The sequence below is a fragment of the Patagioenas fasciata genome, chromosome Z (assembly GCF_037038585.1).
Source record: "Patagioenas fasciata isolate bPatFas1 chromosome Z, bPatFas1.hap1, whole genome shotgun sequence".
In the NCBI taxonomy this organism is placed as follows: domain Eukaryota; kingdom Metazoa; phylum Chordata; class Aves; order Columbiformes; family Columbidae; genus Patagioenas; species Patagioenas fasciata.
In genome coordinates, this window is record NC_092560.1 from 21,235,084 (window position 1) to 21,258,963 (window position 23,880).

The window sequence follows — 23,880 nt, forward strand, 5'->3', positions numbered from 1 at the left end:
AGACAGCATTAGTCGTTTAAAAGTTTATTTGCTCTACCTTATGCTTCTTGCTATGCTCAGCAGAAAACCAGCAAGAGTGGGAATCAGTGGCAACCAGGGAATAATAGACAGAAGAAGACTCCAGTCAGGGAGTGACAGGCAGGGCTTCAAGTAAGTGAGAGACTCGAAGCTGAAGGAGTGTCTCCTCAGCAGCTTACGTTTCCTTGTGAAAGTGGCCAAGATTTTTTTCCTCTATCTGTTCTGTGGGTAAATAAGTTTATATTTCTTCTAACCATGTGATGGATGGGAGGACAGCCTTTTTTGTGTGTTTTCTGTCAGCCTTCTTGGCAAACTTGCATCTGATAGCTAAGCTGCTTATCAAACAACTAAAGCTTTTTAAGAAAACTAAGCAAGGAGGGCCATCTTAGTAGCCCTGTTTAGATCATGGTTTCGTTTTGCATGTAGAGGGAAGTTTTTAAAGAAGTATTCTTCATGCCTTAATTCTTTTTCTTTCTCTTTGTTTCCCCCTCCTCAGTCTATTGTTCCATTTCTTTTCTGGCATTCAAACATGATGGGGTTATACTGGGGCTTCAGGAATCTGCATGTAATTTGGCTGATGAAACATGACTGTCTGACTGTCCCAAGCTGGTTGAAAGTGCATGAAGGGGTGGAGGAACGATTTGAGCAGGGTATTGCTCCTGGTGGCATAGGTGGTGTGCTGTAACACATTTGTATGTCCAAACTCTCACATTATTGTTCACCACCAGCGTAGAAACTTGAGATAGAATCAAAACTGCCCAGGAAAGCACAGAACCTTCTGCACGCCAATTTCCAGAAGCTATTTAAGCCAACACTTGGGATGTTAATGGTGCATCATACCTTACACATCATTCAGTGTTTGTTTATGCACAAGGAATCTGTTTCGACTAAAGCTAACTTGTCTCTATTACACTCTTGTCACTGTCCAAGCACCATTTTCTTAAAATGAAGTGACCAGCCCTCAGAAAATTATGTGCTGTTCCGTTACCTAATTTAATCATAAATGCATATTTGTTGCAAAGTCACAGAGGATTAACTCCTGTTCCAAACATACCAGCATTATGGCTGTGAAGTCAATGACTATGTGAAGTAGTCTTGAGTGCCTTCCTCATATGCATTCCTCACACCCATCCAACAGTCCTCATGCTACTTTAATCATGTCCCATTTTGTTTCAGTATTACATATGTGCCAGCAGAAAATTTAGACGAATACAGGGCCAGTTTGGGACAACAGACAGAGGGAGCTGTGCCACTTGAACTTTTTCCTTCACATACTGTCAGGTGAGTCAAATGACTTACTGTTTTCTTCCATAGGACTCTCAGATGTAACTCTTTCCATACACTTGTCACAGCTGAGGAAGATAAGTTTTGTTTTAGAAAAGCTGAAAGATGGATGATTTTATTCAGACCAGCAACCATTACACTGAAAAGCTGTTCAGGAGATGATTTTAGCTTTGACTAGCAATTTTTTTTTGACATTTTTACAAGGCTGTTTTATAGCTGTTTGATCTACCCCAAAGGAGATTGAACCTGCCTTATCCTAAACATCTCTTAAATACCGTGCAATTTAATTTATGTATTGCCACAAATGCTCAGTGCTTTCAACATGAGAATTTGGCATTTATGTTCTCTCCAGAACATAGAGTGGAAAGAATTAGTTATGCTGTCCTTTTCCTTGATTTTCAAAAATTTGTAGTTGTAGGCCAAAATATTCAAAGTAACTAATAACTTTTGTTTACTTGAAATTAATGTCTAAAAGCAGTAACTGTTTTTTAATGTTGCTGTTGTAATTTCTTCCATTTTGGAAACAATAAGTAATTACCTTCAATTTGACTTGGTTCTCTTTCCAAAATACAATCTTCTGTGATTGTCAGTTGATAGGAACTGAATTGCAGAGATAAGTGGACAGGGAATCCCCCAATATTCTAACAGACATCTTTTTACATTAATCCTGTCTACAAATTCTAATGCTGGCATGGTGATCCGCTACATGAAATTTGCAGTGAAATGTAGGTATTAGGTGGGTTCTTTAAAAATTAATTTCTTGTTCCTCTTCATCAGCAGGGAACTCCCAGAGCTTCCAGAACGTGAAGAGGGGGAGGGAGAAGAAAGTGAGCTTCAAAATGCAGCTTTCACTAACTGGAACCAGCCTAGAAAGTGAGTGCAGATCTATTTGTTTAGTATAAAATCTAATCTGCAATTCAAAAATTTTGTAACTTGTAATGCAGAGGAATAAGGAAAAAAAAAGAATTTCTTCACTTTTGTATATTGTGCGTTCCAGGAGTTGATTTTTACTGCCATTTGGCTGGATCCCTGCAATCTAGCAGTTTCTTGATTGCTTTATGCTTTAGCAATTTATCCTTGTAGGCTGACTCTCTGGAAACCAGTAAGAGGAGATCAAGACAAGGATTCAAATTTTTGATTAGAATCCAAAATGAAGTGAACAGTAGACATAACTACAGACTTTCTGAGCAATTCAGTAGATAACGCCTGACAAAACTTTCCAAAGAGGAGTTATTTCTGAATGTTTTTAAACCATTGTGCAAATCCAGGTGTCTTCAATGTGCAGCACTGTCATAATCCCAGCAGATATTGTTTTATTTTGGTTCCTGTTTTGTCACAACAGGGTTGAACTCTGGAGAGAGCCCAGCAAGTCACTGGGGATCAGCATTGTTGGAGGACGAGGGATGGGGAGCCGCCTGAGTAATGGAGAAATGATGAGGGGGATCTTTATCAAGCATATCCTGGAAGACAGCCCAGCTGGCCGAAATGGAACGCTGAAAACTGGCGATCGGATCGTGGAGGTACAAGCCAAGTGCCTTTTGCTTGCAATACCCTCAGCATCTCTGGAGATGCTGAGATGGATGTGTGATCGTGGCCCAACAGCTGTGTAATTGCTCCAGCTGGCACCACTTGAGCCATACAGAGTGTAGTACCATCTGCTGATGTTTGAGTGCAGACAACTTTAAGTTGAATATACATCCTAAAGCATAGATGACTGACTATGTGAGCATGAATCTACAAAGCCTGCAGTTCTACCTGCCTGTTTTAAAGCCAGAATGTGTAGGAAAAAGCTTAAGTTTGGTGAAGCTGAAAGATTTTATCTTTGCATGTTGGATAGCAACAGAAGTGGCCAGTGAATAGCAAATCATGCAGATGCCAAGCTTGTTTCTCCCTTAAAGAATCTTAATCAAATCACATAATTTTTGTGCATCTTGTGCAGGAATTAAGGGAGGTACAGTTTGTTTCCTGGTGACATGAAGAATGCTGGATTTGATCCAGAGGAAGTTACAAGCATTGTGCCCACGCCTGAGGACAGAGTAGCCAGTGGTGTTGCAGGGAGGAATTTATGTAGATTTCTTTTCTGCTTAGACAATTCTGTGCTCGTGCAGCCACTTCAAGATATTGAAGAATGAACATACTGAAAGGAGTGTGTAATTCCTGTGATGATTATTGATAATAAGTCAGTGATTACCCTGTTTCTAGTGTTCCATTAGGAACTGCACTTGTTTTCATTCTGCTGGATGTCGTAAGCTGACTGTCCATCAGTAAGAACATAGCCAGCAGGGTGATGGAGGTGGTGATACTCGCCCGGATCAGACTGGGCTTCCTTTAAATTGCAGTTTACTGTCTGCTACAAGAGGCTCTGGAGTTAATACCTTAATGTAGGTAGCACTTTCTACAACAGGGTGGAAGAGTTTCCAGTGTATAGCAAGTTCAGAGGTAGAATTTTGCTTGGTGGCCACAAAGTTAAAGAGCATTCATTATGTCTGAATACCTGGATTTTTATGTGATTGCCTGTGACAATGATGCTTGTAGAAGTTGAAGCAGGTGAGTGAAATTAAGTAAGCGATGCTTTGTTAATGTGACTGTTCATGAAGAGATTCCTTCAGTTTCTCAAGTTGTGACATATCTAGGCTTTTCTCTCTGCTACTGCATACAGTATTTCAGAGAGGGAATTGGAGACCCTTAGTGTTAGTGTTCAGTTCCTCATAGGTTTAGAAGTTTGTCAGTTTGTTTTTCTTCTCCCTTTCTTTACATTGGATGGTAGAGTTAGACAGTTAAAAGGTAGGGGTAATCCTCTTTATATAACTTCATGTGCGAGAATTGCTACTAACAAATAACCTTTCCATGTTACCTTCTGGCTTTTATTGTGTTCATTGTGACAATGCTTTACTGATGCTAACTTCACCATAATATGGTTCTTGTCTGGATTGCAAGGCAATCTGTTTTACACACCAATACACAAGAAGGCATGAAGAAAAGTGACCAGAGAAAAAGATGTCCTTAGCCATCCTTTGTAAATGCTTTATTCTAGAAGAGCTTTTCAGCTCTGGCCTAAAAATCTGACTTCTAGGTACATTGTCTAGAAGATAAAATTGGTCTGACTAAAAAAGAATGAAAAAAAAGGAAAGGAAAAAAGTACACTGTACTGACATAATACTCCATAGTGAAAGACCCTCCAGCACTTAACAAGTTTCAGTTTGTAAATCTCATGAGGTCCTGGGAGGTAGGTAATTCTCAGATTGGAGTTACAGGAAGTGATATTTGGCAAATGCTACCACTCTCCTCAGATTACTTCATCACTTCTTATTATCATATCTCTTCTGTTTCATTGCCTGTGGAAAAACTGAAGGAACCTGAACCAAGAATGTTGAAAAACCTGTTTTTGAAACCATGGAGAATATTTATTTGATGTCCTTTCAGTGCTCTTGGAAGTCTCAAACCTGTGTGTGTGAGACCTCAGGCCAAGTCAATAGAAACCAGTAACAGAGGTTTGGGCTTAGGTTTTAGTCAGAGCTTCCTAACCAGAAACAAAAGCTGACCAGAAACAAAAGCTTCTTGCAATGTTAAGATGAGGCCTTCCAATTACAGGTGGATGGAATTGACCTCAGAGATGCCAGCCATGAACAAGCTGTGGAAGCCATACGGAAGGCAGGCAATCCTGTAGTCTTTATGGTACAGAGCATTATAAGCAGACCAAGGGTAAGCATAAAACATATGAGAAGAGATGTAATACCTAGTAATAGATGAAACTAATGTTCAATGGTGTTGGTGTTTGGGAATGGGATACTTAATCCTGAAAGTTCCATCTCAGCTATTGTAGTAACAAAGGTTTGATTTAAGTATTATTTCCATTTAGAATGAAATCGATTTGGATTTGGAATTACCCTCCAGCACGCCGTCCTCAAACTATTTTGAAAAGCCTCAAGAAAGATAATTTGTTGGGGGGCAGAGTAGGAGTCTTAACTAAAACCAGCTCTTAGAGATTGACAGCATGTCTGAGGAGCGCATGCAGAAATACAGCACCTGTTAAAAAATTCATTGGACATTAATGAAAGGACTTAGAAGTACACGGAAGTTTTCCGTCACTAAACTGCATGGACATTGCAGAGAAAAGCTTCTGAGCTTTAATATAGGTTGCTTGCATCACTAGAAACTAAACTTCCTCTTTGTAGAATTTGTGTAAGCTGCATGTTTATTTACTAGTTGTCTCATAACTCTTGTTCCCCAGCCAGAGTCTCTTTATAGCCCTTCTTCAGCTTCTGCTCCCTGTGGGCAGAAAACTACTAACCCATTTTATCATCAGTCATCTAAGGTAAAGTTGCATGAAAAAACTCTCTTGAACATTGGTTATTGATACTCAAGCTACTAAAATAAGGCTTTTTCATTTGCTGTGATGTGAACAAAATTTCCACTGCTGGATGTTTAGGCCAATTTGGGGTGGGAATTATGCCATTACTTTATCAGAATTTATTTAGAGAATGCTGCTCTGCTCTTTTTAATTGTAGTTCTTTGTTCTTCTTGTTTTCTAGTTATTAAGCTTGTTGGTTATTTCTGCACTGTTTATTAACAAACCCTTGTTTCTCTGTAAGCAGAAACATTGGAAATGCTCTTACTGTACACGATTTGTGTTGTGATCTTCCTAAATGGGATTATATTTATTGTCTTTTTTTGAAACTTGACTCTGTACTGAATAATAAGATCCTAAAAGAGAATTTCCTGCCTTCACTCATGTGTAGTCACCCAGGTAGCTAGCTGCCTGCATTTAATATGGTACCACTGTGTATTTAGCAAGGAAGTCAGTTTCAAGTGATGCTAATGAGTCAGTTTCTTCCCCTTTATTTTCTTCATTCAGGCAGCTGAAGTTGTTAAAGAGATCTTAAGTGTACTCCAAAATAGGCCAAATAAAGTACTCCAGAATAGCCCAAATAAAACAAGCAGGCTGTGAAAAACTAGTTTATGTATCGTTTTCTAGCAAGCAGTTATCCCTCAAATCTGTGTTTTGTACTATACTGCTCTGAGTATTTCTGAGTAAGAATTAATATATCACCATGGTTATGGATAATTTGTAGGGTTACAGCATTATGCTGTATGAAATGCTTGGGTTTTTTTCTGATACCTTAGCATCATAGACACATTAATAAAACACTGAAAACGAGTTAGTTGAAAAATGAAAAAAAAAAAAAAGAAGGTAAAGTAAATCCTGTTATTTTAGGGTTTGTTTTTGGAAAAAAACAAACAAAAAAAACCCCAGCAAAACAAACCACCACCACCACAACAAAAGCAAACCTCTAACAAACAGAAAAAAAAAAAAAGAAACAAAACCAAACAACAACAACAAAACAGTAAAAGGAAAAATAGCCTTTATTTTAGTATTTGCTTTTCATGTCCTAGACTGGGCAAGAAAGCATGCTTCATGCACACTGTTTAAAACCTAGCTGTTTAGGCAAACTCAGATGCTCCATATTTTATCACAGTAGTCAGTATATTAATACAATGCTGCTGCATGGATTACATTTTGAGCTAGCAGTAGTATTTTAGGTGCTATGCCCTCATTACACAAAATACAAAAGGCAAGATTTTGAATTACTGTGTCTAATCTTTTGTTTTCTCTTTTACTAGGATGCCACTGTTTATGTACAAAATGATTGTGATGCTTATTTTAGTTGCTTAAAATTTCATCAAGATACAATTTAAAAATTGTTTATAGATGACAAATGTAAAAGTGTAATAGGATCATTGCACTAGCAAATTACTTTTCCCAGACTTCTCTTTATTAAAGACAAAATCAAATGTGAATCACGTGTAAACAGAAAGTGTTGTTGTACTGCAGGGAAACTGCCTGTTCACTGAGTGAGTTACCAGTGAAGAAACTTTGTTCATGCACAGCTCTGCTTTCTTGTGCCTGAAGATACTATAGAACTAAGACATATGTTGTCTTACCAAATTACATTACCTTTTGTTTTGCAGAGTGAGACAAGGATACAAATTTAAGGATGCATTTTCTATTTCCAGGAGTATTTAAGATACCAGAATTTTTAAACAGCAACATGTATCTGGATTAAATTACCACCATATAAATGTATCAGTTGATGCTACAGGTCTTTCACATTCTCTTCTGCTTATTATGCTTTTTATTTTCCAGCAGTGTTAAACTTACAGCCCTTAGACATTGAGGCAATTGCCAGATGGATACATCTAGTGTAGAAATTGTTTTTAAGTATACACTGAGCAGTATTTCCAACATAGTATGCAAAGGTAGAATTGTCCCCTCTTTATAAAACATGTTCCAATCTCAAATAGATTACACTATAAAATGATATCCTTTAATTTTGTTTAAATAGGAAAACTCTTTTTGTGTTAAATACTAATAAAAAAGTGCATTGTATTGTTTAAGGAGGAATTAAATTCTGTTAAATTCAGAAAGTTAATAGATGCATGCACACGCATACAAAGCGATCTGTAAAAGTTATTATTAGCTACTAAGTCTGTTTAGAGATGCCTAATAATATTAAACCTCCTCTGTCGCAAGTTCACAGTGAGCGTGTTACCACAAGAGGTAAATCAAATTATGACAATCTGTGGTTTTTAAAATAAAACTAAATCTACTGCATTATTACAAATTATTTTGTTTGTTCTAATCCAGAAACCCACAATTTTATAATTAATTAATGCCTAAGAGTATCCCAGAAGCTGAGATTCTTGGACAAAATTGTACAAATAGCAGAGCAAGTAAATTTTCTGTTGTTCATTTTGCTGAACTCTGCACTTCATGCACTTTGTGTGCTAGAACAGATATGAGGATCGGTGCATTTCCTCTATGCTCTGCTAACCATAGCTGATACAAACATGGAGCAAATACAGTTTTGCTCGTTTTCACATGTCTGTAGCAAAGTGCGGGAAGCAGACCTTTTTTGGTTATCTAAAACTGCTAAAAGTATATTTTGTTTATGAGTCACAAAGGGTTAATTTAAAAATGTTTTTGCTTAGTTTGCTCATTATGTTTTCTTTTTAGAACCCTCCACTGCTTTTCCCACAGAACAGTCTTTTCTGTAGGCCAGCTCTCTTCAGCAGTACTAACCCGTTTGCTGATTCTTCTCAGTTCAACACTAACAAGGTTGGATGATGATGACACCGCATCATCTTTTGACTCACAAAAGATTATATGTGTGCTTTTTTGCTGTTAGTGTCTCTCTGCATTTAAATTATTTTATATCAGTTTGGGTAAAATATTTTGCTGATGAGAGTGAAAATTCTGTGTAGTGAATTAAAATGACACATGCACATAGGAAGGTTTTGAAGAAGTAAAAAATCACCAGCTCCATTAATCATAACCACTGATTCTGATCTAATCAGAGCTACCAAAGGAGTAGGCTCTCAATTACAAAATCAGTCCCTGCGGTATATCTTAAAATATCCTCCTGCGTTTTACTCTCTCATCAGTGTGAAGTGTTTTGCTGCTATGTACTTCATTATCTTTTTACATGGTTTTGACTTTCCAGCTTTGAGATCCCTTTTTTCTTTTTGCATGAAAAGAAAACATTGGCAGTTTTTATTTTATGATGCTGAAAATATTTTCCCTCTGCTTCTTCAAAATGCTTTTAATGCACTATGAACAGGATGCTGATAGCTTTGGAAATATGAAAAAAATTAGATTCTGTTTTTTGTAGTTAGTGCTTACTGCATGTTATTCATATTGGGAATAGAGTTAACCTTTAACACAATAATAAAGGCTTAATTCTTATGTGCATGCATTTCTGATTTAATAAAATAATTTCTAGCTCATTATACATCTTGGGAGTGATTGTGCCCTTTGTCTATTTTCCCATGTTGTCAAATATATCAAATGTACAATGAACATTTATATTATGATATGTATAATTGCATGTGTGTTTTTTAAATCTGTCTTTGTATTTGTACAGTTCTGAGGAGAGAGAGTAGAGGCATGACATAAATGCCAGCTTGTATTTTCTATATTTTCTAAAGTATTTCTGAAAAAAATTACACAAATTTTTAGAGAAAACCTAATGTTTTTGCGGAGAAAACCTAATGATTTTGCAGTTTGTGCATAGTTTCTTTTTTTCTTTTTAAAATTGGAATAAGAATGTTTGCTTCTGCTGAACTAAGGTTCATGTACAGAAAGAAACTTTGCTGAATCAGGGTCCTTAATAACCCCTTGAATACTTTTGGCCATTTATAAGTGGACTTAATATTAAGTTGCTGCAGTTAGCGAAATGAATCCGTAATTGCAAATGAGTTATTGGTTAATAATGCTGTGTGTTGCCAAAGGTACTGTAACATGTGGATTGCTGTTTTCTGTTACTGTAGGAGGTATCGAATCCCATTAGGGTTACCTTCCGTTGTTCCCCAACTAACCCTTTTGCTCCCACACCATTCAAGGTTTGTCTTGATTCCAGTGAGTGGCTCCTACCATACTTGTGCTGTACGTTTGTACATGGCCTGTGATACCTTCCGGGATGTTGCTTCCTCCCCCACCTGTGCCTCCTGTGTTCAAAGTGATACTGCTCCAAAATTGCTGCCATTTTCAATATCTGCTTGGCTGTGATCAGAGTGACCCTGGTAGCCAGATGAGTTCTTGCAGTGCTTGATGCTTTGCATTGGAAATGAAATACTGTGCCGCGGCACGCTTGAAAGTATTTCATGAGTTAAAGCATTTTAGGTTTTGTGTGTGTGGCCCGATTCAGGGAGCAAAAGTCTTATGTGTGTGTAAACTGCGGGGTCCAGCTCCTCCTGCTGACCGTGCATGCGTGACAGGCTGAGTTCTGGAGGCATTGTAGCACCCTTTCTACCCTTCTAACAAAGGATCCTTGCTTCTACTTCTGTTTCAGCATTTCTTTAAACACCAGACGTGTTCAGATTTATGTGCACATGCACAGAGTTGCAGAAATAAGCATTTTTTTGTCAATCAGATTATGGTGGCTACAGTTCGTAAGTGCTTATCTGTCAAAATGTAGCCATACATCAACATTTTATAAATCTTCTAGAGTTCCTTGACAGCAAGTTTTTGTTCTTTTTAGTCATGTTTTCATTAATTTTGTGAAGTTCTTTGATATGTCCATTTACCAGGAGTATCACCAAAGTGATATGTTAATTTTGGTTTTAAAACACAGAGACTATTGTAAGGTCTGCTGATCTGGTCTGCTCTCACACTGTATTTCTTCATTTCTTCTGTGTGTTATGTTGCTTTCTCGTTAAAACACTAGGAAGCACTCTGAAAAATCTGTGTTTCTAGAAGTGCTCTCCCTTTCGCCCCTCCTTGAAGTAGAGATCTGTCAGCAGCTTTTCTCTATGGCAGATACATGGATTTTTTATTATGAAAAATCACTTTGAATGTTATTATGTAGTATTTCCACCCTACTCTGATTCTGGTGGTTAACAATGTCTCTGCTAGAATTTCACTGCTTCAGTGGACGTTTATGTCTGCCCTGTAACTATTAGTATGGTTTAGAGTATAATTTGCATACAATGTAAATACTTCCTGCATGAAACTTTAGTGATGCAATGTGTCATCTCAGCAGGATGCCGTTGTCTTGTAATACAGATCAATGTGACTGATGGAATACAAAACTCACATTGCATTTTTTATATAAATGATTGGCTTGGATTCCATATTGCAACTTCCCACACTTTTGACATTTAATGACTTCTTAGTTAAGCTCCTAGAACAAGTTCCCAAATGAAAGGAAAATCTTTTTCAAGGAGAAGCAGAATGAGGGAACTGAAATAGGGCATTTGCATTTTCTTTACGTCTTTGGAGTATACAAAGGATGAAGGTAACTTACTTTCCCTGAGAGACAGGACTTTCCTTAAATCCCAGTATGACTGAATTGGTAACTTCCTGTGTTTTTTCTACACCTTCAATTTAAATCACATTGAAGTTTCCCAAGGTGTATGTTGTTATCCATTTCACCGTTGCGTCTGATGAAGAAATGGTCTCAGTGTTTTTAGCACCCAGAGACGCCATCTGAGATATTGTCTTCAGACTTTTGCTAACGGAGGCAATGAAAGCTGAAATGATGAGAACAGGGCTATGAAGTAAGGACAACACCTGAAAATCCTAGTGGTGGAAAAATACTTGGTTTTCATCTGAAGATTTTGTTGTTCACATCAGCAGCTGATCTGCCAAGTATCACAGTCTCTCGGGCATGCATAAGCCACAGAATGATGATACTCAAACCTGAGTTTCTTGCCTGCATATTTACTCTGAACAAGCCAAAATGATGTGAATTACGATCACTTAGTGAAATCCCTGATGAGAGCCAATATTCCTCAGAGAAACTAACTTTAACTGTTACATTGCAGTAGTCATGTTTGTACTAGTAACTTCTTGTGAATATGAATACACCATATTCATCAAGACCAAAAGCATTTTTCTCCTTTGTGATTTAATCTGTATCCTCCTTTATTTGATCTCCCCTGTGCAGCTTACAGAAGACAGTAAATTATGACTGAAAGTCTAGTTACTGTAGATTTCTTCTGTTATTTTATGTTTCATTTTGTTTTTAAATTGTCCCTTCAGTTAATAGACTAGTTATTTTCTTTTTTCTGGAGGCATTTTTGAAAGCATTTCCCTTTCCTCCTTTTTGGCTTCCAAAGCATATCATAAGAAGAAATTATATGCCATGGCCTTTAAAAATAAAATGAAGTAGAAATCTTTTACAAATATGGCATTCAAAAAAAATAATCTCTGAAGTCTTCGTAAGAGACTTTTTCTGAAATATAAAGTGGCACATAAAACTTTACTGAATTGGGCTATTATTGTGAGTTCTGTTTGCTTCTGAATATGTTTTGGAGTGATGTTATCTCTTACCTTGCCTGGTGTTTGTTTATATCTTTGATATCTTGCAGCCTTTCTGTGCGGTGTTATTCATTTAGAATTCCAGCTGCTTGGTATTTAAATGTCAAAGCCATAGTCATTGCCATTTCAACATTTTTGCCCTACACAGAGTCTGCAGATGCTCAACCACTGCATTTTTCTTATTCTCCACAGGCATTCAATCAATCTGATTTAGAACCAGAAAAGACTTCGCATTGTAATTTGCCTCTGCCCCCTCCTCCAGCATTTTCAGGAATGAGCTGTGATGTTGCACTGTCATCTTCTAGCAGAGTCCCAGAGGATGTGGAGAAGGAGGATGAGTTTGGTTACAGCTGGAGTAAGTTTATCCTGTGTGATAATGTTTGAAAGATTCAATGGTGAAATAGCCCTGTAGCAGAAGACATGGGGATTCCACCTTGAACTACTTCGTTCTCATGTGCTTCATGGTTTGGGTGTTAAGTGTTGCTGTCAGGTTTCAGTTGTACTTGACCAGATGAACATGGCAGAAATAACACTAATTTTTTTCTTCATTGCACTCTGATCTCTATTTTCTTCCATGATCCATATTCACTGTTTCACATGTAGGACTGTTGAAATAATTTCAGTGTAGTCTAGGTAACTGATGGCAGTGATTGATGTGATAGCTTCTGTTACCTCAAGTTGTAAGTGGAGAGAAGATTATTGCCTTCTTTTGGTGTCTTTTTTTTAAGATAAACTTTAATGTTTTCTGAAGGTAGAAGGAAAGCAAGGAAGTAGAAGTACTGTTATATATCATCTAAAGATTAGCTTAAAATAAAGTGTGTTGTACACTTAAAATTATCTTAACCAGTTTGGGATTGTTCAGTTAGACACTGCCCGCTGGACAGTGATCTTGATTCTCTCAGTGACTTGTGAAACTTTCTAATGTAAATCCAACCTCTGCTGCCCACACCTTTACATTTAGAAAAGATCATGCAGCGCTATGGAAATCTACCAGGGGAGCTACACATGATTGAGCTGGAAAAAGGAAGGACAGGTCTGGGACTTAGTCTTGCTGGTAACAAAGACCGATCCAGGATGAGTGTCTTTATAGTGGGAATTGATCCAAATGGAGCAGCTGGCAAAGATGGCAGGTTGCAGATTGCAGATGAGCTACTAGAGGTGAGTTTTTCCAATTTTTACTGAATCTCAAACATACTGACTTAAAATGCACTGAAATATTATATTCTTGCTACAGTATAAGTGTTCTTCAGTGGACTTAGAAACCTCCAAGTTATCTGAGTTGACATCACTGTGCTATCAGATTTTCATTCTGGTGTATGCCAAATAGTGGCAGCTGGGACTTTTTTTTTCCTGGTTATAGTAATACTAAGTAAAGGGGTCTGTGTATTTTAAATGAATAAAAATGCAAGATGACAGCAGTTTCAGGGTTATGGAGGTGTATGAAAGGGGAATGCATTGCAGACCATGGAAAATATTGAAGTCGTTTATTCCATCCATTTGTGGAGTGCTCCAGACTTTCTAATTATTTTCTATGTACTCGAAGTGTGATAATATGAGAATATTTTTGTGTTGTGTGAAATATAAAATAGAGATTAAGCTGGAGAAACAGGAACAGGTCCGTTTGTATCGTAGACTTTTATCTCATGACATGTTCAGTCTGTTTTCTAGTGGCTTTGTGTAATTTCAAAACTGTAAGTGGAGGCATTTGAGGGTGCAGTGAGGAGATGATACAGGGAGGGAATGGTAAGACTGGCAGTTGCAGACTAGGAGAGAAATTAAGGGATTTTTGGCACTGTGGATCTAGTCTCATGGAGGGGCCTGTGAGCTGCAGACTCCAGTCTGTGTGTTGCATTATTTTTCCCTTTGTGTAGGTCCAAGCTATCCTTTTCCAATCATTTAGTTTTCTTAGAGTGGATTTGTGCACTGCAGTTTTCCATTTCCAAGAACAAATGCAACTAATAAAATGTGAGTGAGTAATGGCCTTAGGCTGCAAATTCATGCTCCAATCATATCTGAATCATAGGAGCTTCAAGGGGTTTCAGTGAGTCTGCTCTGCCAAATGAAGGTAATGATTGTCAGGTCAAATCTTTAGATTGTAAATGCACCGGTGTTTACACTCCTGTGTATAAACTGCCTGGCTCAGACCTGAAATTCGATAAATAATAGCAATCTCATTGCTAGATAGAAGCGGTTCATTTATTTGCATGGTTAGAATTTCCCATGGCCCTGCTTTATCAGCACATCAGTCATGAGGTGATCAATGGCAAGCGGAAATAGATGATGTGCCAGGTCAACTCAGAAAATTACACTTTTAGCACTGTGACAGTGTTAGTCTGAAATCAAACTATAAGCTTTTACTCGAAGAGTTATTGTAGTATGATTTCTGCTGTAGTGATGAAGGATAAGGGAGTTTTTTAAGGCTTAAAAATTAGTTTAAGTATAAAGAAACTAATATATTTTGAGAAGTAATTGCTACCTTCCTTTGTATAGATAAATGGGCAAATACTCTATGGAAGAACTCATCAGAATGCTTCATCAATAATCAAATGTGCACCATCTAAAGTAAAAATGATCTTTATCAGGTAAGTTGTGGTTAAAGGTTTGGCTAATAAGGTTTATTTTTAATCTTCTTAAGTTTTGCACAGAGTGTTGCTGTTTTAATTTTGGTAAGGTAGTTGTGATTTTGAACCCAGTTCTTAGTAGTTAAATATGTCCTGAGTCTCTTGTTTAGATATTTGAATTGTGAGAGACAGATAAAATGTAAAAGAAAGTGCTAAACTTAAACTTCTAAGAGTATGGTGCTGCATTACTACATTCTTACTACATTCTTTAACTGAATCTATTGTAGAAATAAAGATGCAGTAAATCAGATGGCTGTTTGCCCTGCAAAGTCAGTAGAGGCTTCACAGTTTACTTCAGGGACACTTCAACATCAAGAGGTAAACTTTTTTTTTGTATTTGACTCAGATGTTAACATTGTTCTGGAGAGAGGAGTGCCCTGTCTTCTTAGCAAATGCTACAAAGAAAACATAATGAAGGGAAGAACAAATGGAATTTCACTAAATCTGCTAAATTTAGTACAGTTGCACTCAATTCTGTTTTACTTTATGTTCATCTAAAGCACAGGAAATCTAACATTATTGTAAATATGGTTATAGCAGTTTAAATGAATCCAGAAGAGAATCAGACCCACTTCAAATGTTTGTGCGCTGCTTCATTTTGATGGAAAATGTTGAATATAGTGGCTCACAGTTACATTTTCATTTTCTATTAGATTGATATAAGTGCTGCAAACTCCGGTGTGTGTTCTGACTTGAGTTCTTGTAAAAACATCCAGTATGTGGAACTCCCTAAGGTATGTGCTGAAAATTCAGTTTAGATCAGCCACATTTGTATTCGCCAGTGTTCTTTTTTTATGATGGAGTCCCTCTTATGACAAACAAACTTTGTCCCATGCTTACTGTAAGTCAGAATAGAGATTTCTAGAGGTCTTCTCTTTCTATTTGTGAGTGGATGTCAAGGCTTTCAGAATGACTGTCTTATCTCATGAGTCTCTTTAACTTCACCTAAGTTTGCCAATTGTTCTGTGTCTCTGGAAGAAGTCACTTCCTGTTCCATTTGCAAAACTTATAGTAACGAGCTGCTGGTGGTGTCCTCAGGTAAAACTGTTGCCTTGGGTGTTCAAAGTAAATGAATTAGCAGATTATAAGCACCAAATTCCCCCGAATTGTGCAGCTGGGAGAAAATGGCTAGGTGTTCTGTAACTACGAAGCTGCTAAATGAGGGTGGAAAAATTGCTGATTCTGCCTATTGACATGGAGAACATAAGTTGCATTCAGTGGATAGACACATGCAGGCTGTTGGTAAGTTTTTCTCCTTGGAAAACATCTAACCTTCCATTCTTAGCCAGGAGAATAAGTTACAGATGATGGTATCCAGATGATTTAGTTCTAGATGAAAGCATTAGGGAAATTTCACTCTGCCACAAACATATAATAGTTAATTAGAAAGAACATATATTATTCGATCCTTTGTATTTTCCACTGTGTATACTTTTTTCTGTGTTTTCAAATAATTAATTTAAGCCATATCATGAAGTTTTATTTACCTCAGTTTGTATTTTCCAAATATTTTGTTTCTTAGTCCACTTTATGAATTTAACAACTGAATCACAATTGACCTTGTAAGTTTCCAAGAAGTGGATTTGAATTTAGAATTTTTTCAGATTTATCTTGATAGCCATTATGTTGCTTGTAGGTTGGCAAAGCCTGTTTCAGAAGTTTATTAGTTTAAAACAAAGATATTGATGCATTGTGAACACTCAAACTTTTGTTAATGTCTGAAGGCTTTACTGGTCTTTAGTGAATGTATTCCAGCATTTTGATGAAGACAGTACCTCACCACTTACATTTTTCTGTTTGCCTCAGGATCAAGGAGGTTTGGGAATTGCCATTAGTGAAGAAGACACAATTAATGGAGTAGTTATTAAGAGCTTAACAGATCATGGTGCAGCAGCAAAGGTGGGAGAACATTTAAAATACAAATAAAGAATGAGAATGGTTCTTGGAGTAGCATCCAGAGCTCATATTTTTTATTCTGTGTTGTTTCTAGGATGGACGAATCAAAGTTGGAGATCAGATCCTGGCCGTGGATGATGAAATTGTTGTGGGATATCCAGTAGAAAAGGTGCTTCTGAAGTATCAACAACATTAGAGAAATCACACCACTTAATGTAGGAGGTGATTGTGTCTTAAACAGACCAGTGTGGTTTTTATGACTACACTCTGACTTCATTTTCAAAGCTGGCTAAAAACCCAAAGATCCGCAGGCATATTCTGGATAAGGAAACTACTGCAGAATAATCTCAGCTGCTATTTTACAGTAATGCACTGCATGAATTGTCTGCCTCTGTGCTACAAATGCGATTTTTTTTCCATGTGGTTCAGATCTGATCACTGAAAGGCACTTAGTTGTGAGATAAAAGCTATGAACTATCACTCAATAATGACGCTTCATAACTACTCCACTTTAGAAGTATTAGAACTAGTAAAATTAATATGTGTAAGTTGACCTGCATGAGTTGCAATTGTGGTAAATCAGGTCATAAACTGTGCTTATATATGGGGAGTGTCTCTAATAATGACCTCATTATATTTCAAGCCCTTTGGAAGAAACTATCTCTATTCCTAAATAAGAAGGTTTATTTCTAACTTCTAGCTCTGCAAGCTCAGTTTGGCTTCTGTAATGAATCAAGGAGGGCTTTTTACTAGCACATACTTTGCTACCAAGAAAAGTGATTCTTTAGGCATGAGAAGATCACTTTCTGTTTGTTAAAGGGCATTAGGAAAGCATCCATCTTATTCTTTGGTCTGCTGCAATCTCTGAAGCAGTAAATGAGTAAGAGTTGTCTGCAGAGAAGTAGGTCGGCTTTGGAAGAAGAGACAGAGAGCTTGAATAAATAAGTTCTGAAAGTACTTCTAATTCTACTGAAATGTGAAGTCTAAGAAGGATTTGGTGTCATCTCTGTGAGATGGCAATTAATTTTGAATGTTCTTCAGTATCTCCTTAAACTAGATTTTGAATTGCTTGTGAGCATCCTCTCCCTCACATAGTTCAGGTAATATTTTCCGGTTTTCCTTCCAGCTGAGCATCTGGTTAAGGACTTAGGATGGCAGTAGCACATTTATTTTAGTTAGTAGATGTTTTGACATTGACTTCTGTGGGATCAGAATTGGGCTTCACACAGGCATTAAAACATAACACTAGTTTTCTACTTTTTCTAAGAATTGCTATAAACAGTATTTTGTTGAGAGAAGCCATCGAAAGACTGACACATTCTCATCTGATATAGTTTGGCGAAGTTTCATACAAGCTACTTGATTAACATCAGCCAGGTCAGGCCCACAATTAACTCTATTGCTGTTACTTACAAAAAAACATCAATATTTGTCCTGGTTCATTACCAAGAAAACCTGCAGGATTGTGACTTGTAGCTGCAGTTTGCAGAACAGTTCTTCTGCTTTATTTTTATTTTACAACTGAACAGTCTACGTACACTCTTCACCAGCTTTTCTCTCTATCGTTCAGTTTATTAGCCTCCTGAAGACTCCCAAAACTATGGTGAGGCTTACAATCAACTCAGCAGAGACGGATAGCCTTACTGCAGCACCAGTCCCTTCCAGCAGTGCTCCAGCAGAGAGAAGGAATATGCAGCCACCAGCAACTGTCCCCTCTTCCAGCTCACCAGAACCAGAAGCAGTCAAAAGTAAGATTCTCCTTGTGTGACTGTCTTCACTGAGGTGGTGACATAAAAAGGAAGACCCAGCTTGTAAGCAAGTTTTCTCTTTCTGTATGCACTCAGCTGTCTTCTGAGTTGTACTTTCTAGTACTTTTCAATTACAGTTCCATCTAAATAAAGCAGTGAGGCTCCACACTAAAGACCTAACTCTTGCCTTCCCACTGGCCTCTGTTGTAGAATCAGGAGGATGGAGGGATTTCCTTCTCTCTCCCAAGGGCTGTGCAGCAGGTGCCTCTGTCATGGTTGTCTATACCTGAGTGGGAAGCATTCCTTTAAATGAGGGAGAGAAGTCATCTTTCCTAGGAAGTCATCTTTCCTAGAACAGGGGAATGCTTGAGGTTGTCTTGCCATTTATGACTAGCCACCTTCAAGATGCCAGTGATTGATGATGGTTATTGGTTAAGCAGCACAGTACTAAGAAGCTAATAATAACTTAATTGAGCAGCGCACGCACCACAGTGAATTTATATGTTCATCACTGCACATATTACTGAGATACATATCTATTGCTCCTAACTAACATTGGTATTGATACACAAATACACTACTATAAAGAAATCTTACAAAACACATGGGAGACCTACTAGGTAACAAGAGTACTGTGTTCCCTTCTGCATTTATTTTTACGGCGAAATCTGTTGCTTTGTCCAAGTTTATCCATTCTATCTCCACCCTGGCACATCAAGTTTTAGGAATAAAGACCTGATGGAGATTTCAGGAGTGCTGCCTTCAGTATCCTGATGATTTATGTTTGCAAGCTTCACTACCATTTACAGGCATCCACAACCCAGCTGGAAGATCTACCTCTTCTCGTTTCTCCACCTGATTTTATAATTTATTCCCCAGCTTTCTTTTACGAAGTCCATCTTTTCCTTCCCCCTCACCTTGTTTTCTCTGCACAAATTCCTTCCAAATTACTAGCCTATCCCTAACTACTTTTTCCCTGTTAGTGTGATTTCTCCGACATCCCTACCTGAATTTAATGTTTCCAGTAGTGCTATGTAGGCAATTTTTGACCCAATATTGATGCAGCTATCTAGATGAGGTCAGCCTTGCATACCAAGACTCCTTTTCAGTTCTTCAGTTTGTGTATTTCATGTACATTTTATGCCTTCTGGACATAATTATGATACTTAAACCTTGACTCCCCTTACTTAGCTCAAACTAAGCTGCACCATTGTTCATCATACACATGAAGAACTTGCATAACAGAGCAGCAGAGTAACCTGTTCTATTCTTGCACAGAAGCTTTACCCTTAAAAAAATCTTAATTGCCCTCTGGTTCCCTTCAGAGGCCAAGCCTCTTAGTCTTGAGGCTTACTGCTCCTGCAGGACCTAATGCTCGCACTATACCTAAGTATTTGTCTAAAATAAATTGGTATTTCTGAATGGCCAAGTCCTCTGTTAGTTTCAGTGAAGCTTCTTTTAATGAGTACCGTTTCCAAGTGCTTCTGAAGGATGTAGATGACTGGTTATATTTTTTGGAAAAAATGTAATTTTCATATTTCTTTAAAGCACAGGGGGACATCAGTGAGAGAGATAATCTGAATGTCCTGGATCATTCAATGGCTGATTCTTTCCTTTAGTTGCTACACAATATCCGCTTGTAGTATTTTTAGGTATTTTTTGTCTTTGAATGATACAGAACTGACTAAAATACTGAAGCAAAGATCCATTTGTGACATACCAGAGATACTGAATTTACAGATAAATTGCTACATAGGTGTCATGGAGGCACCCCAAAAGTCAGTGTTAGGTGGACAGCAAGTTCCAAACCAGACTTTGTTCTAGCTGGAAAAGTGTAGCAAATAAACCAATTAGAAACAGGGTTTATACAATCATTTAGCATTCCGACAACATAAAATACAGGTTCGGATATCAGTGGAGGAGATTATTGGGTTACAATAACATAAGAATAATGAGAATATACAACATGCACACATACACTCACAAGAAAGAAAACCAGAAGCCTCTTATTCAAGGGTATCCAGAAGAAATAATCACTTGCCTGCATTAGGTAAGGGTTCCCACTTGCCTGCGTTAGGCGAGGACTCATTCAAGGATATATCCAGCAGAGAAAAATAATCACTCACCACAGGAGGATGTGAGGCACACTCAATCCCGGGAATTTTCCTTAGATGGCATCCCAGTCTAAGGGGAGGGCTCCAGTTCACAGACCTGCTGCTGTGAGAAGACCACTCAAAGGGAATCTTCAGCAAGGACCCTGTTTTATAGCCTGGTCAGATCTGGCTGTGGTCATTACCATATAGTCCAAAAGCTTCTCTGCTTCTCTGGGCAGCTCCTTTGTTGAGGACCCTGTCAACTGACTGAGGGTCCCACACCTCCTACCCCCCAGCCGGGTGGAGGTGAAGTCACCCTGCCCCTAGGTGGGGACGTTGTGACTTTGAGCACCATCCAAGGTGTATACATGGGGACAGGCACAGTCTGGCATTGAAGGTGCTAAAGAGCCATTAATTGTCCCATTGAAGGCTCCGTATCTCAGAGGCATGTGCAGCTGTCACAGTAGAGATACCATATGTGTTTACACTATGAGAATATACATATTTGCACCACAAAACTTACTGTTTTCAAAAGCTGTGTCAGTGGCCAATTAAAAGTTCGACCAGTGTAAAAAAGTTATTTTTGAGGGCCAGTAAATATAATGATATGTATAAAACCTTTGACTTGACCATGGATTGCTGGACTTGTGAAATACCACTAGATTTGAATCATACTTAACAATCTTTCTTATGGTACAGATCTGAGTCTGAGACAGAACATTTAGTTAGATGGATCTTGACTTGAGCCATTGCAGAAGTTCAAGGCCGACATCCTTGAGTGCATGTATTTAAAACATACTACATACTTCATTTACCTCTGATCTACCTTGAATAGTTGCTGGTATAGTTGTTTAAATGAAATTCTGTCCTAAATAGAATCTTCTGTCTACAATAGCTTATTTGGCTATCCAGACTGTGTGAGTGAATTTGATAGTACAAATTAAGCACAGTATGTGTGATATTTTATCAGTAAGCTCAAAACTGTGATCCAGGTACTCAACAGTATAAAACCAGGACAACTGCAATTGAAACTACAGGGTAGCACTTGCCTGAGGGGAGAGTTGGCACCAGGTCAGCTGTTCAACTGTTGCCATAGAACTGTCAATGGACTCTCAAAATGCTGTTTTAAATTCAATTTTCTAATATCAAGCCCTCTTATTGTAACCAGGATGTTTAATTGTTGTTTTAGATACAAGTAGATCTTCAACTCCAGCCATGTTAGCCTCTGACCCAGCTACTTGTCTCATCATTCCTGGATGTGAAACAACCATTGATATCTCCAAAGGGCGTACTGGTCTTGGTCTGAGCATTGTTGGAGGAGCAGACACTTTGCTGGTTGGTTGAAAAAATATGTGTGTCACTCAAGTGAAATAAAAACAATTAAATTAAAATGTTGGGTAGATGAGATTTTTCTCTTCATTTGTTCCTGTAGCATTTATAGAAAGATAACAAAAATACCAGTTCAGGGGAAAAAAAAAAAAAAAAGAAGCTATTTTAAAATTGAAAATTTAAATAAACTTCTTAAATATTTTTGTAATTTGTTCCTCATATATCAACTGTTTTGTTTATCACTGATGAATTGTAGTAAGAATTTTCGGTTGCTCTTGTTTCAAAATAAGGGTATGTTATTTCAACATGCAATTTATTTTTGTTTTATATATCCACAGGGAGCAATCATTATCCATGAAGTATATGAAGAAGGAGCAGCATTTAAAGATGGGAGACTGTGGGCTGGAGATCAGATATTAGAGGTATGGTGGTTTTTTTGGTCACTTCTGTTGTCATCTGCTAGCTAGGTGTCTTCTGTTTGTCTGCTGGAAAGTCCTACAAACTTTATAATTGAATGCTTTCATTGCAGGTGAATGGGATTGACCTCAGGAATGCCACACACGATGAAGCGATAAATGTCCTCCGACAGACTCCCCAAAAAGTCCGTCTGACTGTGTACAGGGATGAGGCCCAGTACAAGGAGGAAGACATGTATGATGTACTCAATATAGAGCTCCAAAAGAAGCCTGGCAAAGGCCTTGGGCTGAGTATTGTTGGGAAAAGGTGTGAATGTACCTGGGCAGTCAGTGTCTGGGACTTGTTGGGCATGCTCATGTTTCTGTTGGGGTCTGGTGCTCAGATCCTGTGGGCTTGAAGGCCATACATGTGATTTTGTGCCTAAGCTAGTTGACCATTCCTAGAGGAACTGGCCCAGTGTTACTCAACAGAAAAATGAGACAATGTTCAGTGTGTTCCCAAGAGCAAGCCATGAAAATGGCTCTCAAACAATACTGTAATACAAAATCCATGTCTGTATTTGCAGAAATGATACAGGGGTGTTTGTGTCAGACATCGTCAAAGGAGGCATAGCGGATGCAGATGGGAGGTTGATGCAAGGAGACCAGATACTGACAGTGAATGGAGAAGATGTTCGAAATGCTAACCAGGAGGCTGTTGCAGCTTTGCTAAAGGTATTGGAAAAGAGAAAGTGGATAAAAGTTGAAAAACTGAGATCCATATTTTTTGAAAGCTTAATTTTTATTCAATCTGAGTTCATATTGTTATTGAGATGTAAGAATGGGCTGTGGATCCAGATCTAAGCTTCCTGAAGTCTAAAGCATTTCGATTTTGATACTTTGCCTGATGAAAGTGGGAGTAATGGTGGTGCAGTGCATCTCGTGTTTATAGGACAATAGAAGACCATTACCTAGAGCAACCTAAAACTTAATACTGTATTTTCTTCAGCAAACTGGTAACTATCTCACATTTTTAGAAAGACACACAGAACTGACTTTAAATAGTGGAGAATTCATCAGAGTAGTTGTGCCAAAAAGCAATTATTTTCACAGTTGATAATGTTAATTTTTTTTTTTGCTGTGTATGTCTAGTGTCACCTTATATCTGTTAAATATTATAATACATTTTCCAGTGGCCACAGCTCAAGTATAAGAAATTGCTTTCTCACAAAGATAACTGAAGTAAACTCCTGTTTGTGGCTTTTGGAACCAGAATTTCTGTTCTCAATGCATTTGGTGCTTCTGATGTCCTCCACCTATGTCCAAATCAGAATGAAGTCAGATATACAACATTTCCTGTGGTCTGGCAGGAAGTCCAGCTGGTCAGCCAGCTTGTCTGTTTTCCATCCAGGATTTTGAGACATTCCTGCTGCATGGTAAGTATTCCATTGAGTCAGCATTTTCCAATGGAAAGGTGTTCCAGTGGAAAATATTTAACAACCACTACTCATAACTGACTCTTGGATACATACACATATGATAATACTTTGTGCTCACATTCAAAGGTATATTTTTGTAGGTTTTGAAAAGTTCCTTGAGCCTTTTTTTTTTTTTTCTTTTGAGGAGGAGGAGGGGAGTGGGGATTAGAAAGGGGAAGTAGGAGTTTTCAGCATGTGC

General features: G+C 37.9%; 1 protein-coding gene across 14 annotated transcripts in view; it reads left to right on the forward strand.

Moving 5' to 3' along the window:
* The window catches only part of MPDZ (multiple PDZ domain crumbs cell polarity complex component), a 98,372-nt gene that overhangs the window by 63,305 nt on the left and 11,187 nt on the right, over window positions 1-23,880 (forward strand). For 5 of the 14 annotated variants that reach the window (XM_065860195.2, XM_071802627.1, XM_071802629.1 and 2 more), the window contains 16 exons: window positions 1,195-1,299; window positions 2,080-2,175; window positions 2,645-2,822; window positions 4,894-5,004; window positions 12,314-12,476; window positions 13,083-13,279; window positions 14,612-14,703; window positions 14,970-15,060; window positions 15,396-15,476; window positions 16,549-16,641; window positions 16,733-16,807; window positions 18,209-18,386; window positions 21,669-21,814; window positions 22,147-22,230; window positions 22,338-22,531; window positions 22,791-22,938. In XM_065860195.2, the coding sequence (XP_065716267.1) occupies window positions 1,195-1,299; window positions 2,080-2,175; window positions 2,645-2,822; window positions 4,894-5,004; window positions 12,314-12,476; window positions 13,083-13,279; window positions 14,612-14,703; window positions 14,970-15,060; window positions 15,396-15,476; window positions 16,549-16,641; window positions 16,733-16,807; window positions 18,209-18,386; window positions 21,669-21,814; window positions 22,147-22,230; window positions 22,338-22,531; window positions 22,791-22,938 (2,032 nt within the window). Of the gene's footprint in view, window positions 1-1,194; window positions 1,300-2,079; window positions 2,176-2,644; window positions 2,823-4,893; window positions 5,005-8,317; window positions 8,420-12,313; window positions 12,477-13,082; window positions 13,280-14,611; window positions 14,704-14,969; window positions 15,061-15,395; window positions 15,477-16,548; window positions 16,642-16,732; window positions 16,808-18,208; window positions 18,387-21,668; window positions 21,815-22,146; window positions 22,231-22,337; window positions 22,532-22,790; window positions 22,939-23,396; window positions 23,640-23,880 lie in introns of those variants that run through there. The other 9 variants (XM_071802624.1, XM_065860197.2, XM_065860199.2 and 6 more) reach the window with 6 other exon arrangements.